Genomic DNA, 16,663 nt, shown 5'->3' on the forward strand with positions numbered 1-16,663 from the left:
TGTCTTGCGGGCTCTAGAGCACAGGCTCAGTAGTTGTGGCGCGTGGGCTTAGCTGCTCTGCAGCATGTGGGACCTTCCCGGACCAGGGCTCGAACCCATGTCCCTTGCATTGGCAGGCGGATTCTTAACCCCTGAGCCACCAGAGAAGTCCCTATCAATATTTTTAAATTGAAGTATAGTTGATATACAGTGTTGTGTTAATTACTGCTGTACAGCAAAGTGATTCGGTTGTACATATATATACATTCTTTTTTTTATATTCTTTTCCATTATGGTTTATCACAGGTTATTGAATATAGGTCCTTGTGCTATACAGTAGGACCTTGTTGTTTATCCATTCTATATATAAGAGTTTACATCTGCTAACCCCAACCTCCCACTGCATCCCTCCTCCAGCCCCCTCCGCCTTGGCAACCTCCAGTCTGTTCTCTAGAGACATTCAGAATCTTTTGATCATGCACCTTGTCACATAATTTTCAGCATGTGTATATAGATGCTCAGAGATGCACATGTATTTATTAATTACATAAACCTATTGCTATCTTAGCATATTATGTACATTATAAGACCCCAAAATATAAAATGTTAAAGTAGAAGATAAAACTGCGAATGATCCTGTGTCCCAGAACACTGTCTTCACCTCCCACCTTGGCAACCACTGCTCTTGGGACAGGGGCTTGGGGGAGAAAAGATGATATTATATGTAGTTCTGGTATTTGAAGAGGCATTTTGACACCTTCCCATTGTTAACTGTACACAATTTCACTTTCATTTGTTTAAAATCCATGTTACATTATTTTAAGACTAAAGCTTCTCTCTGACCTAGTTTTTTAGGAATATGTGAAAGTATATTTAAGATATAGAGGAGTTTCTCTAAGATCTATTTGACTTCTAAGAAAACCAACCACTTAAAAAAGTAACATTCTTAAAGTAAATTTTGTTTGTACCTTTTTCTAAAGTATTTTTTAATTACTAAAATCAAGAATTTACTTCAGTGACAATATTTTATTACTAAGGAGTCCAAAAATAAACTAATACAATGTGTTAATTTAAAAATTTTTTTATTGAAGTATAGTTGATTTACAATGTTGTGTGTGTGAACTTTATTAAAATAGCTGACTTTGCTTGGGAAATCACTTACCATAGCTAAACAGATATGATGGTGCCCTGTTGAAGCACAGAGCCGTCCATTTGAGAAACAGCTCACCTGCCATTCACAGCCTGCAGTTCAGATGATCTGCTCTGTGACTTTCAAATCAGGGCTGCACTTGAACCCGCTGCTTGTCTGCCCTCAGCCTCTTGGTGCATATTAAACTCTGTCCCCTCCCTGTTACCCTTCTCAGGGGCTTCATTGTGTTTTCGTGAAAGGAGCATGATTGTCTCTTTCAGTCATCCAAGCTTAACCTCTCAATTCAGTGAAAATTCGTCAAACTGTTTTCTCATGAGATAATATTAGAACAAGCAAAAAGAAATATTGTTTGTTTATATGGATTATGTGCCATGAGCCGAACATAAGCATGTAAGAGGTTTCATTTTTATAGAGATGTCAATATTTTCTTCCACTGAAACATTTTACAGTGTATCAGAAATAATTAAAATTCTTTTCAGATTCTTGGACAGTAAGTGATAAATTGATGATTAAGAACATTGTTTTCCAGAGAGGTGGAGTCGGGGGAGGGAGAGGTGAATACATTAAAAACTACTGTTCTTTGAACTTCTCATTGGTCTTGCAGCATAGAATGTAGGTTGTTAAAATACAGAGCTTTATATATGAATGAAAACTAGCCAGAAAGGTTTTTTTTTTAAAACATCTTAAGTCTTTAGAATTGAAAGTAAATCTTATCTAAGACAGGTCAGCCTGCTAACATTGTTTATTTTTCCCTTTGCCTGCTATTAAACTTATCAAATACATTCTATCTGTGTTATCTTAGAAGCATCATCTCAACCTTCTGTATTTTATGTGAATTTTCATTGTGTGTTGTCTATTTTCTCAGTACATTTGCATCTGCTAACTTCTGTGCATTTGAGTACTTTGCTTAGGATGTGAAGGATGAGAAAAACTTAAATCTGTGTGTGTGTGTGTGTGTGTGTGTGTGTGTGTGTACGTGAGAGAGAGAGCATGCGTGAGCAAGAAAGATTGAAATAATTTTTATGCGTAAAGGTTAATTCTTAATAAATCTTTATAAGAGTATATTGTTTCTTGAGATTAGCTCTGTAAGACTGTCACCTTTTTTTTTTTCCATGTAGTTATCAAGTGTGGCTAATTTGAAAAGTCAGGTTGAAAACCAATATTTATTCCAAAGATTGGCTGTTTGGATCACTTTCATTTCTCTGGACAATTCAAATGTTTATGAATCCAAAAATCTTTTTTTCAAATGAAGAATATATATATATATACACACACACACACACACACACACACACACAATTATATTTACACATATATACTATTTAAAAATTTTTAGCTTTTTATTTTCCACTAGGATCTTTTCTTTCTTTTTTCAGGTTTTGGTGGTGTTCTGATGATGCATTATGAATTTATCATTTCAACCTTTTTTCCTCTTCCAATTCTAGTATAGAAATTTTTGTGACTCTCCGTAGTGGGTTTTGCAAAGGAACAGCGCAAAGAGAACTTAGTGGTTAAAGTTTCCCAATCCTTTTGGACTAGGTGACATTGTTGGGAGATATGATGACCTGTCCAAGTCTGTCAGTGAACGAAACGAGAAGCTGCAGATAACCCTGACCCGCTCTCTGAGTGTGCAGGACGGCCTGGATGAGATGCTGGACTGGATGGTGGGTGTGGAGCGCTCGCTGGAAGAGCAGCGCCCCGTGCCCTTGAACTCCGCCGCTCTGCAGGACGTCATCAGTAAAAACATCGTAAGTGACTTCCAACAAACCACTTTTAGATGAAAATAAACCCAGCATCTCAGGTTATTCAAAAAGTGTGGATGTTTTCATGCTCTGCCCATATCAAAGCCTTTCACTGATTTTCACTACACATTTTCATCCCTAAAATTCATATATCCTGGGTTTTTCCATGTGCAGACATAAACCTATATATGAAGAACTTGAATGTTCTTGTTAGTGTAACATTATTTGCTCTTTTATCTGTGTATCTTCCTCAGCATATGAATCGTGGGTTATAAAGATCATTCTAGATGGCAGGGACCAGAACCTTATAATTCTCTTTAAGAAAAAACACAGACTTATTCTTCCCAGGAACTTGAACTGTATATACTATTGGGTTCTCTTGCTAAAACAACACTGGATATTGGATAAATTAAAAATAATTGTATGAAAGTTACTAAGAGAGTAGAACTTAAAAGTTTTCATCACAAGAAAAAAAATTGTAACTGTGTGTGGTGATGGACATTACCTAGACTTATTGTGGTGACATTTGGCAATATTTACAATTATCGAATCATTATGTTGTACACCTGAAACTAATTTACTGTTATAACATTATTATAACAGATAGTTATACAAATGTCAATTATATCTCAATTAAAAAATTGTAATATATTGAAAAAATATAGTAAGCTCCAAGGATGGGTAGATTTAAGAGAAATTTAAGGCATAAAGAGATGTCTCCTGAATATAACAACGTGGAAGGTAGCGCTTGCATAGAGAGAAGTGTGTGAAGCGATTTTCTGTGAAGGAGCACAGAGGGACTTCCCTCTGTGTACTTTTCATGAACATCACTCATGGTACACGGCATCCCCGCACACTGGGTCCTGTTTGTTCCTCACGGCTTTAGCCAGCTGCCCAGGAGGTTAATCAGATCAGTCTTGTTGTTGTCTAGCCTTTGAAAAATCAGGACCGTGGATAATCCCTGGGCTGCAGGAGATCCCGGGGTTGCTGAGTGGCGGCTGTCTCCTGCCTCGCCAGGGCAGCCAGCCAGCTGTTCTCCAGTCTCCTTGCGGGGACTGGGGATGGGATTCCTCTAGGGACCAATCAGCTTGTCTGTCACTCCCATTAGCTTCCTTAGTCACAGGTGGCTCAAACGTCTGTTGTTCTGAATAGTAATTTTTACAAGTCTGACGTTATTTGTAAATATCATTGTGTTACGTGTGCGGTATTTGGTTCATTTCAGTTGTTGGACCAGGACATCGCGGGGCGGCAGAGCAGCATAAATGCCATGAATGAGAAAGTGAAGAGGTTCACAGAGACCACGGACCCGTCCACCGCATCCTCGCTGCAGGCCAGGATGAAGGACTTAGCCCTTCGCTTTTCAGAAGCAAGTCGCAAACACAGAGAAAAACTTGCCCAAATGGAGGAACTCAAAACCAAAGTGGAGCTGTTTGAGAACCTCTCAGAAAAGCTCCAGACATTCTTAGAAACCAAAACCCAGGCTCTTACTGAGGCAGATGTGCCTGAGAAGGATGTTACTGAGTTGTCTCAGTTTATGCAGGTATGTTTCCCATGGAATTCACAAGGCTGATCAAATATTCAACAGCAAAGACAAGCTCATACATTTATTGGCAGGGTTATGACTAACAAGCATCATTTTCATTGCTGATGGATTGGTTAGATCTATGCTTTCCTCCTTTAAAAACTTCAAAGCTCATCTTCTCCTTGAAGCCTTTGGTCATTAATCAGAAGTGAACACCATCTCTCATTTTCTGTATATCATAGGTGATATACATATTCCAGAGCCCACAGAGGCAGAATGTAAAGAGTGCATATTTAAATTAAAAACTGTTCTCTTTCAAACAGCCTGCCTGTATGTTTGTTTATGCTTAGACCATAGGCAGGATCATTCTGTGAAATTCTGAGTGGAGCCATTCTGGTCCCATGCCTACCTACATCTTGATGGGATGCCCTTTGAAGATCTAGCAACACCTTATATATTTTTTAATTTTTGTATTGAAGTATAGTTGATTTACAATGTTGTGTTAATTACTGCTGTCCAGCAAAGTGACTCAGTTACACACACACATATATATATATATATACATTCTTTTTTAAATATTCTTTTCCATTATGGTTTTTCGTAGGCTATTGAATATATTTCTCTGTGCTACAGTAGGACCTTGTTCTGTATCCATTCCATATATAAAAAGCTTACATCTGCTAACCCCAACCTCCCACTCCATCCCTCCCCCAAGCCCCTCCCCCTGGGCAACCACCAGTCTGTTCTTTATGTTCGTAGCAACATCTTATATTATGAAATATCTAAATGCTTTGTAGGAATCAACTTCTGAACTGCTAGAACGCAGGAAAGATCTCGAAGTTTTGCATAATCTGTTGAAGGAGATCTCCAGCTATGGCTTGCCAGGGGATAAAGCTCTGGTTTTTGAAAAAACAAATAATTTGTCAAAGAAATTCAAGGAAATGGAGGATACTGTCAAAGAAAAGTAAGCACCACTTAAAAAATTGGATTTTATTCTACTTGATACTAATTGGAATGCATGATTTTTATTTAGTTATGTAGCTACCTGGAATAGTTTTTGGAAACTTGAGAATAAGCTTAGGGCTACTTTATAAGTACTTTAATATTGATAATTTTTTTGCTGTTAAAACTAAGTATAGTTTTTGCTAAAGTATTTAGGAGGGAAATTCACTACTTCTTACATGAAAGTATTTATTTATAGAAAGCACTGTGTGAGGAAAATGGTGGTGGTAGTGTTTTACTGAAAGTAGTTTAAACTCACTGTAGTCTGAAGCCTTTGGCTATTACATTTTTATTTGCAAAGGCAGAAATAAAAGATGGCCCATGGTTCATTGCTTTCTGGGCTCAATTCAGAAATGATGCATCATTCCAGCCTAGTTCTGGATAGTTCTGTATGGCTTTTTTTTTTTTTTTGTAAAATAGTTTCCTTTTTGAAGAGTTGTAGATCAGACATGATTTCACGAACAAACAAGGTAAGAAACAAGAGAATGAACCTAAATTAAGGTAAAAAAATGTACAGGGGTGTGAGCCTTGTGATTGAGTTTTATATTTCTGATCTCGTGCTAGTTGAGAATATACATCTGGTTTTGCCAAAGTTCATACAGAAGCCACCCAAAAGATAGAAAGTAGCCATTTCTCTTTCAGCTATTCTTCGTCATTTCTTTGGAATTGTCTACCTAAAACTTTTGAGTGCTTTCTGGACTACTCACAGAGCTATCATTTCCATCCTATTTAATTCACATGGTGCAGAAGAAATATTCTTGGTTTCCTTGGGTAAACTCTAGGTTGTTTCTTCTGTCAGATGGGTCCAGTTATAAAACCATGTGGTCATCAGTGATTAGTTTACCAGCCATGTACTCTCTGCTAATAATCCACACACCTGCACACGTGCACATGCCGTCTACATGGTATCCAGTTACCAAATCTAACTGCCCTCATAGCTGTACCTGTGCCAGTCGTGTGCCCTCCCTCTGTGTAATGTACAGAGACTGTACAGAGAGATCCGTATAGTTCACTGTGGAGCTTTCTGAGTATCCATGGGGGAGGTGCACATTAAGTTCTGCATCACTAGGTCTCACCTCGTTTTTGGAAACTCAAACCTGTCCTCTCTCTCTGTAAAGACCCAGTTTACCCATCCGCTAAAGTGACTGTAGTGACACTAGGTGGCGCTGTGTTTCCCTCATGTTAGTGACTTGTGTTTCCCCTCTGGTTCTCAGCCTGCTGGCGTTTAGCACCATATAAAGCGGACAGATAAAAGCTCACTGGCTCTAAATCATGTTAAAGCTGTTTATATGGCTTTAGAGTGTACGTAGCATTATAGAGAGCCGTTACTCATGGGTTACAAATATCTTAACTGTTCCTATCGTGATCTACAGACTTTACTGAGGATATAGACAAGGAGTAATTTAGCTGATTTCACTTGCCACCTATGAAACCTTTCTTCCTGTATCTGAGGATTGAAATGTGCCTGGGGGAAGATGTTTTCTTAATGCTAAGCTTGAAATGGGAATAGTAATTTACTTTTTAGTAATTAGTCCTTTGGAGTATCTCCCTTTGTGGCTTAAATTTGTCAATGATGTTTGTGATCTAGAAAAGAAGCTGTATCTTCTTGTCAAGAACAGATGGATGCCTTTCAAGTTCTGGTTAAATCATTAAAGTCATGGATAAAAGAAACCACAGAAAGAGTTCCCGTTGTGCAGCCTTCTTTTGGTGCAGAGGATTTGGGGAAATCTTTGGAAGAAACTAAGGTGAATCATTGTCCATGTCTGATAAGAATTTCTCATTTGCTTGCGTTAGGAATGAGAGGTTTCCTTTTATCTAATAGCGCATAAGTTAGAGCCTCATGTATGTACAGTGTATTTTGGTGATATTTGGAAATCATGACGGGTTTAACTGATCCTTTTGAAGAAGGACACAGACTTTCAGTTAATTTGCTTTTTTAAAGAGACGTATTTGTGAGTTGCTGACTGGTCCAAGTTTCTTTCCCCACCACATCTCTACTTAGTTTATTTTTTATACCATTTTTTCATAATGTTAGTAAAAGATCCTTCTCTTCAACTCAGCCTTTTGCTCTAGTTTGGATATATCACTCTAACCAGTATTTGAAGATGGAAGTTATTTGAATCTCTAGTGTGTCAGTCTTGTCATCTGACTCAGTCATAAAATGTATGACCAGTTATGGCAAGTTTTCCACTCTAAATTTGTGGAGTTGTGTGTCCTTTAAAATTCATTGAAGTTTTGATGATTAAAATTCACTATTGTGGTGGCTTCCCTGGTGGCGCAGTGGTTGAGAGTCCGCCTGCCGATGCAGGGGACACGGGTTCGTGCCCTGGCCCGGGAAAATACCACATGCCGCGGAGCAGCTAGGCCCGTGAGCCATGGCCTCTGACCCTGCGCGTCTGGAGCCTGTGCCCCGCAGTGGGAGGGGCCACAGCAGTGAGAGGCTCGCGTACCGCAAAAAATAATAATAAATAAATAAATAAATTAATTAATTAATTAAAATTCACTATTAAATGGAATTCTGAATTTCCATTTTTTTAAATTGTTTCTACTCCTTTTTTTTTTTTTTTTTTTTTTTTGTAACTTGGCTGTTACCTAGTACAGTTTTGCAGACTTACAGTTGACAGTTACTTTGGAACCCGTGGCAGCTGGGACTAGCCTGGCTTCCACTGTGTCTGGGAGCAGAATTCAGGATGTACCCCACCCCACTCCTCACTATTAACAGTATTAACAGTCACCTGGGCCATTGGAACAAATAGAGATGCTGTCCTTTTCTTCCATCCCATAAGTCAGAACCCACAATCATCACTGTTTTAAGATATATTTAAGACATTGAATTATAATATGTAACTTGGAAAAGATTACAAAGACTGAAAAATAATGTGTTTTTATATCTCCAGAAATTACAAGAGAAGTGGAGCTTAAAGACACCAGAGATTCAGAAAGTCAACAACAGTGGTATCTCGCTATGTAACCTAATAAGTGCTGTGATGACCCCTGCAAAGGCCATAGCAGCAGTTAAGTCAGGTAAGTGCTTTATTTACGTTTGTGGTAAAACCCATAAGAACTGGGTCCACCCATGTTGATTTTCTTTGTGTATGTTATTTTTAAAAATTAATGCATAAAATAACCTCAAACACGAAGGGAAAGTGACAAGAAAGATGGCATCTCTAAACAACCTAAACGCTGCCACGGAAAAGTGTCTGTTCTGGTCAAATTTCAGATCTCTTAGGTTTCATCTTATTAAATACTACAATTTAAAATGTAACCAAATTCATCTGTAAGAATAAGGAACATTATATTGGGGAAGGGGAAAGATCAGATTCCAGTTTGTTTGTTTTTACCTAATTGATGGGGATGTAGAAATTGTATTTGAAATCTTTGATAAAGAAATGAATCTGGTCTCCTGGGAAAGAAGGAAATAAGGAAAGGAAACAGGTTCTTTTCTGTTGAGTGAGCCCCTCTTAATTTCTTCCCATCTGCTTTATTCCTTACACTATTCCCAAAGAAAACAGTTCTATACTGTGTTAGCCAGCATGTCTGAATCACAATCTTCCTAGACTTCTAACAGAAGGGGAGAGTCATGTATAAATAATGGTTCTAAAATTAAGTTGTGGATAGAGTTTTAAGTTTAAAACATATTTATATTGTTGTCACTATCAGGTTTCACATAATCCAAGAGTAGACCAAAGGCAGATCTCATATCTTTATTCTGAGGGTTTCTGATGATCCTCTGTGGTTTATCTGCCCTGCTCAGCCCCCAGCTGTTCCCATTGTGAGGCTGATGTTGAGCTGGGCCCGTCTCCACCTGCCATTTATTCTGCTCTATTAATCCCATTTCAGGCAATCCTCATAGTATACATGTGTGATGATCTCTTCTTTCTCTCCTAATCAGATTTCCTGAAATGTCAAGGTTTTTTGTTTTTTTTTTAAAGAAGGGAATTCTGTGGTGTTTTACATTAGTTCTTCATGCCCATTCTATATTAGTAATAAGTAAAAAGTATTTTTTTCCTACTCTTGACAACTCCCAAGCATGGTAGGAATTAATCTCAAGTATCTAAAGGGTATTTTCACTTCCATCTGAAATGCCACGGTGTGTGTGATTTTTTTTTTTAAAGGGACAAAACTTAGATTAAGGTTCAGATATTTAAATGTTTTTGTTTAGGCTTGTTCTCATGTGGTTAGTTTGGGGAAATATTTTTGTGTTTTGGATAGAGAGCCAAGGCATACTAACATGAGAAGGTCTAATTGATTTTTTAATATTCTGGTTATGAAAAAGGAACCGGTGCTAGGTGTTTATGGAATTAAAGAGAAATAATTACTACGGCTCACCAAGTAGTTCCTATTTGCTAGGCAGTAGGGTAACTGTCTTTAATGCCCACAGTGGTCTCGCGAGATACGTGTTATTCTCCCCAGCAGAGGCTGCACAGATGGATTCACCTGTGCAGCCTCACAGGAAGTCATTAGTGGGGCTGGGGTTTAAGTTCAGGTGAGACATATGCCAGGGCCCAGGTGCCCCAGCCACTGTACCTCCTTCCTCTATGTTGATACAGTAATGGTTTCTTTTACTTTTAACTTTTCTTTAATGTCTTTTTACCTTATTCCACCTCCGTTAAACCCATGAAAACACTGTAACTACAGCAGACAATTTTCAGTTTCTTAACTTGAGACAGACATTCTTTTGTCCGTCAGGCATTTATGCTTCAAGCAACACATGTAGTGACCAGCTTCTGTGCTTCAGGGACTGTATCACTAAAATAACTTCAGCTTTAAAGCAACCTTATCCCCAAATTTTCTTATAAATTAACAGTTAATGATTAATGTATATAATCTAAAGTTACTGAAACTCTACTGTTTAAGTTGATCATGTTATGACTTTAAGAATAAATTTTATGCAAAAGAGAGGATATAGCTTGATCTTTCATTTGATTTTGAAATTGAATCAGTATTTTACATTTTCAAATAGTAATAACATTTTAAAAGAATTACTGTTTATGGCGTTTGCTTTAATGCCACCTACTATTAATATATATAAAATACAATAGAAATCTATGATGACTTCAGTTTTAATATTTTTGCAGGTGGAGTAATATTAAATGGTGAAGGAACAGCCATAGATACTCAGGATATTTTGGCAAATAAAGGTAAATGGTAACTTTAAGTGCTTATTGATTAAATTACTTGGTATGGTGTTTCTTTTGAGAGAGAGAGAAAATCTTTTTAGGGATGAAAAGTAGTTATATCGAAATTTCAAACTTGAATTAAAATGGTATGAGTATAGTCATGTTCTCCATAAATAACATGTTTATATAACATTCCATGCAATTTTGTTCATCTGAACTTAATGAAATCCAGTAATTCAGCTTGGCATTTGGTTTATGTTTCCTTCTTTCGGGTTAATTTGAGATATTTTCTCACTTGGGATAACATTATTTGAGCTATGTTTTTTTAATTTGATGCCTGAGGAATTAATAAGCATCATTTCATGATTTGGGTTTTTTATTCCATTTAAAATATCTATCTCATTTCACTTGTATTATGCAGTATACCTAAAGTATTTGTCATTAAGTAGCATTGTAAGATGATGTAACATTTTAGTTCTAGAAACTCTATGACTTTATCATAGTAGACTTAATATTGACAAAATAGAAGGAAATAGCACGTGAAACAAATTTTTATTTCTAGAGCTCTAAACACCCTGAAAATGTGTCAATATAATTTTTCTTCTTACGTTTAGGATTAATGTCCATTAAAAAGGATATGACTGACATAAGCCATGGCTATGAAGATCTTGGCCTCTTACTTAAAGACAAAATAGCTGAACTGAGTACCAAACTCTCCAGATTGCAAAAGGCTCAGGAAGAATCAAGTGCCATGATGCAGTGGTTACAGACGATGAACAAAACTGCCACGAAATGGCATCAGGCACCTACACCTACAGACACTGAGGCTGTGAAGAGTCAAGTTGAACAGAACAAGGTATCTTATGTGGGTCCATTTACCGAAGATGTGAGAGAACAGATTAGTGCTCAGAACTGAACCCTGGGGGTCAGGAGCCCCATTCTGGTTTCTGGCTCTATAACCTTCAACACATAGCTGCCAGCTTTGTTGAACATGACTTTCTGTAGAGACTGATGCTAATAGTCACTTATTTTTACACGCAGATGTTATAAAGATGAGTGAGCTGTTGGGTGCAAGCAACTTTGCTGCCTTCAAATTAGTTTAAGTCTTGGATTTTAACCAGTACTTACTGGAAAAGATGTATTTAAGGGCTAAGTGTATTAGGAATCTGTTCTGTCCAGTATAAAATAGGGGAGCTCCTGCTTTCCCTTTGTTTAATACACAGTATTTCTTTCTACAACTGCCAAGGTTGGGAAAACGGTTTTGCACTCTGGCAATGCTGGCAAAAATGTCTCCAGATGACTAACTTATCTTTGAACTCTGTAACGTGTTGTCCAGAAAAGTGCTTATTTGCTAGTAGTCTCAAATCTTGCAGCCTTTATCAAGACTGATTTTCTGATTAATTACAATCTTACTGATGTCATTTTCCTTTTTTTCCAAAGGGATTTGAGAATACCTTGAAATTCTTTCTAGGTGATGGGATGAGGGTCATTATCTCTGTAGCTCTAGCATTCCTCCTTGGGATTCTGTTATCACCTAGTCAAAGAATAGTTATGAAGAGGAAAAGAAAATATAATTCACTGCTGAATCCGGTCCTCATTGACTTAAGCCTTTAACAGTGGATTTTTTTCCCCTCTTTTGGTCATGTTGGAGAAAGAAGTGCTCTATTGAAATTGTGTTTTTGTCTTTTGATGTTGACATACTTTAAAGAAGTTACTTTTTTTATTTCCTTGTTAGTCATTTGAGGCAGAACTGAAGCAAAATGTAAACAAAGTGCAGGAGTTGAAAGACAAGCTGACGGAGCTGCTGGAGGAGAACCCAGACACTCCGGAGGCCCCCAAGTGGAAGCAGATGTTGACGGAAATAGGTATGTTACCACTTACACCAGAGGCCGTGAACAGAAGCACAGTCATTTTTTAAAAATCATAATCTCTATCAGAAAACATCTATCCAACAATCTCACTGACTTTGGGATTTGCTTTCCTGTTTCAGAATCGATCTTTGCATATTCTAAAGTGTCATTTCATATTACATGGTGCTAGGCCTTGGCATATCTTGTGTTTTTCTCACCAAACACAGTAACGAAATTTATGTTTATGAAGAAGGTAGATACCAGTTAATAGAATGCTGTGTATTGAATCACATGTTTTCATTATGGTTTATTTTTTTACTAGGTTTTGGGTGCTTCTAATTTTTTATGCTTTGTTATATTTTAGTGTGGAGAGTCCTTTTTGTTTGTTTGTCTGGAAAAGGTGGGTGCCTTTCTCCACCATGGAGTTCCTGATGGGACCCCACCAGCCCCTGTTTCATGCTGCTGGTCCCTTTCCCAACCAGCCTGAGAAGACTGCTCCCCACAGGAGTCTGGGGTTTTGCTCTGTACCCAGAGTCCTTCTCCCATCTCCATCCTGTCCCTATATAAACCGTTCCTCGGAGATGCAGAATTTCCTTCACAAGCTCTGTTAGCTTATCACCCCTTTTCCTTATTGTAATGATATGGGAGTGAGTGTAAGACAGTGATACTCATTTTCCCTACTTCATAGTATTTGGAGAATTCAGTGAGTTAATGTGTGTGCAGCTCAGACAAACAGTATCTGGTACATAGTAAGTGTGTTTACTATGACTATCACAAGAATCATTTTACTTTGAATTGTTCCATTATATTTAGCTAAATCTTGTCCTTCCTCTAGAGTCAGATATGCTGTGATAAATTTAGAAGTTTCTAAGTACGTTTTAGTTTAATAAGAGTCATCCTTATACATATAACTGCTTCACTTTGCTGTGCACCTGAAACTGACACAACATTGTAAATCAACTATACTCCAGTAAAAGAAAAAGAGTCATCCTAAGAGATCTTAATGTGGAAAGGTGTATTTAATACAACAATAGAGACTCCTGTTGCATTATAATTAATTGGGCCCTAATTCAGTGGCTCTCACCTAGAATATCAGAATTACCCGAAGGAATATTTTCAAGGCATCTTAGAATAGCGGAGGGAGCAAGGAATGCATATTTCAGAAAAGCTTCCTGATAAGATTTTGATATTTCTCCTTCTCCATTTATGGTTTGAGTTGCATTATTTCATTACCAGATTGTGATTGACTAGAACACGCCGTATAGTGTGACGTTGTTTAGGTAAACGTTTCAGGGGCTGGACTCTTAAGAAAAGCAGCTCTTCAGTGCATTACACTAGGTGAAAAAAATCTGTCAGATCAGCTCTTCACACCATCAGTGTTGAGTGACTCATGTGTTGAGGGATGGTCTGAAATTCTGGGCTTCAAGGAGCATGCCGTCCTCAGGGCTGGGGGAGCAGGCAGGGCATCCTAGTGGAGGGTGAGACCTAGTGGGATAGTGCAAGTGGGATGGGGCAGGGACAGGGGGAGGGATGGAGCATGTGAGCTGTGGGGCCCCTGCGCGCCCAGCCTGTTGCCATGAGGACGTGTGATCAGTGGGCAGATGAGGGCTTCCTCACGGAGGACAGACCTTCTTGGATGAGCACATGAGGGCCCTTTTGTGGGAGACCCTGGAGGTCAAGCAGAGGTCATCAGATTTTGCCATCTACTTGGTGACGAGTAAATTATTGAGGGGTTTGAGCCCAGAAGTGACATATTCAGTGACGTTTAAGGGAAATTATTTTAGAACCAAATTCATTGCAGCTGAGGATCACGAATCGCAGGTAAGCTGGTTAGAAGGCTCTTGGTCTAGGTGTGCAGTTCTGGAAAGGGTGCTCCTGGCAGCAAGAGTGGAGCATCCCCTGGGGACGTGTTAGAAATGCACATTCAGACCTCACTTCAGACCTGCTGATCAGTGCCTCCGGGGGTGGGCCCAGCACCTGTGTGACCAGACCCTCTAGGGGTCTCTGATGCAGCTCCAGCTTGAGAAGTACTGGTCTTGGCAAAACACGATGAGAACCAACGTGGAGTTGGGTATTGGGAACGGAAGGACTGGGTTTAAGGGTTTGTGATTGAGGATATAGGAGAGTCATGAAAGAACATCCTGAATTATGGCATTTCATGATGTGCATGAGAATAACCTGCAAAAGAAGTCTAAAAGTCGGAAAAACCTACCCATTTTGATAGGAATATCGTGAGTTTTTTCCTCCAACATGGAATTTAAAGGGTTGGTGAGATTTCCTATTGTAACTTCTGAGCAGCTGGCTGCTGATGTGTGATTTGCGTAGAAGAGCATAGTTGGGTGTAGATACACACATTTGGGAGTCACTTACCTCCATCTGGTCGTTGAAGGTTTGCTATTAAAGAAAAGGATACAGGGGCTTCCCTGGTGGCACAGTGGTTGAGAGTCCGCCTGCCAATGCAGGGGACACGGGTTCATGTCCCAGACCGGGAAGGTCCCACATGCTGCGGCGCGGCTGGGCCCGTGAGCCATGGCCACTGAGCCTGCGCATCCAGAGCCTGTGCTCTGCAATGGGAGAGGCCACAACAGTGAGAGGCCTGCGTACAGCAAAAAAAAAAAAAAAAGAAAAGAAAAGGATACATGTTCATTGTTCTAGTGGGTCAGTTCTAGTTGAATAAACAGACTCTGTAGGACTTCTAGAAGGAATGAGGGTTCTCAGGAATATTCCATAATCTACAGCATCTTCCAAAATCAGATTCAAATCTATTTTTCTTACACTTCAGTTGACACAAACCATTGGGACCATAAAATCTGTATCGTTAAATGCAATTAACGCACAGGTTAGTCTTTAATTGACTATGTAAGGAGAGTCCTGTCCTACAGTCTTCATAGATACAGTTGTATTAAATGTATAAAAAACAAATATCTGTTTCATCCTTTATCTTTTTTCTTCTAGATTCTAAGTGGCAAGAACTCAATCAGTTAACAGTTGATAGACGACAAAAACTGGAAGAATCCTCAAATAATCTAACCCAATTCCAGACCGTGGAGGCTCAGTTAAAACAGTGGCTTGTGGAAAAAGAACTGATGGTCAGTGTCCTTGGGCCCTTGTCGATTGACCCAAATATGCTGAACACACAAAGGCAGCAGGTGCAGGTGAGTCCTACCTGACTTAACAAGACAGATGTTTTCATTAGAAATACATTACCTTGGACGGTATGTGCTCTGCCTGCCTCGGAGGGTATTTGTAATGTGTCAGATGCCCACGAGGTACTGTCATGAGGCTGGCAGGAAACCCCCAGAGAAGCAAAGCTCTGGAGCATCCCTGAGGGGTCCACCGAGCCCACGAGTATGGTCAGGTCCCTTGATCGTTTCAGTCATATTGTGGTTTGTAGGGACCCTGTTAAAGAGGACTTTCTTTGAAGTATTAATATGATTGCATAAGTAATAACATTTTTATGAGAAGCTAGTATATTGTTTAGAAATGACTCCTTTTGAGGTTTTATTCATTTTGATTATGGTACTAGATAATGAAACTTATAAAGCTCATGCAAAACATCCCTGAGTGGGGGAGAAAAAGTAAGAAGAGAAAGAAGAAGGGAAGAAGAGGAGGAACCTTGAAACCCGCAGGGTTAGTTAGACTCATCTAATTATGAGCAGATAAATCCACAGGGGGAGAAACATAAGTAAATTGTAAGTCAGACGTAATCGCAGGTGCTCCGCTGTGGTCTTGGTGAGCTTTCTTTCTGTGCAGGTGGTGGTTTCGGGGCATGGAAGCTGATCCATACTCTGAAAATACACAACAGTCTGGGTAGTTGAGTCACATGCTGTCCTAGGCATGTATGTTCTTCATCTGAATAGATGGAAACAAAAGATATAAAGAAACATTTGAGGAGAAATAATTATCCATAGTCTCCCAGAGATAGATAAAATATTCTACTAAAAGAAGGACATTTGGGGATCATTCGTTTTATAATGAAAGCCAGTGTGAGCCCGCACGCTCAGAGCGGCATGATTTATTGGCTAAATCTTTACAAAAAAGACTGTAAACGTCGATCTTATGTTTAAAAAGAACCTTTGTAAATCAATACACCATGAGTTCGTATATCCTAACACTGTTATCACTGTGTATTTCCTTTGGTGTAAAATGCTATAGAGCATTTAAAAAATCCTGTAAAAAGAAAAATGCAAAAAGGAAAAAATCAAATTGGTGTTAGTGCGATGGAAACTTGTCTAAAAGCAGTATTTCTCTTTGTGTGTGAAAATTTGTACATAAATTTTTGTTCCTTTTCCCCACAC

At 38.7% G+C, this 16,663-nt stretch overlaps 1 protein-coding gene across 11 annotated transcripts in view; it reads left to right on the forward strand.

Annotated features, from left to right (window-relative positions):
* The window catches only part of DST (dystonin), a gene marked incomplete at both ends in the record, with an annotated part of 487,217 nt that overhangs the window by 367,403 nt on the left and 103,151 nt on the right, over positions 1-16,663 (forward strand). For all 11 annotated transcript variants that reach the window (XM_079713903.1, XM_079713907.1, XM_079713908.1 and 8 more), the window contains 9 exons: positions 2,669-2,877; positions 4,094-4,411; positions 5,191-5,357; positions 6,984-7,140; positions 8,293-8,419; positions 10,474-10,536; positions 11,130-11,371; positions 12,251-12,380; positions 15,321-15,520. In XM_079713903.1, coding sequence (XP_079570029.1) covers positions 2,669-2,877; positions 4,094-4,411; positions 5,191-5,357; positions 6,984-7,140; positions 8,293-8,419; positions 10,474-10,536; positions 11,130-11,371; positions 12,251-12,380; positions 15,321-15,520 — 1,613 coding nt within the window. The remainder of the gene's footprint in view (positions 1-2,668; positions 2,878-4,093; positions 4,412-5,190; positions 5,358-6,983; positions 7,141-8,292; positions 8,420-10,473; positions 10,537-11,129; positions 11,372-12,250; positions 12,381-15,320; positions 15,521-16,663) is intronic.

Source organism: Hyperoodon ampullatus (genome assembly GCF_949752795.1).
Source record: "Hyperoodon ampullatus genome assembly, chromosome: 10".
Classification (NCBI taxonomy): Eukaryota; Metazoa; Chordata; class Mammalia; order Artiodactyla; family Ziphiidae; genus Hyperoodon; species Hyperoodon ampullatus.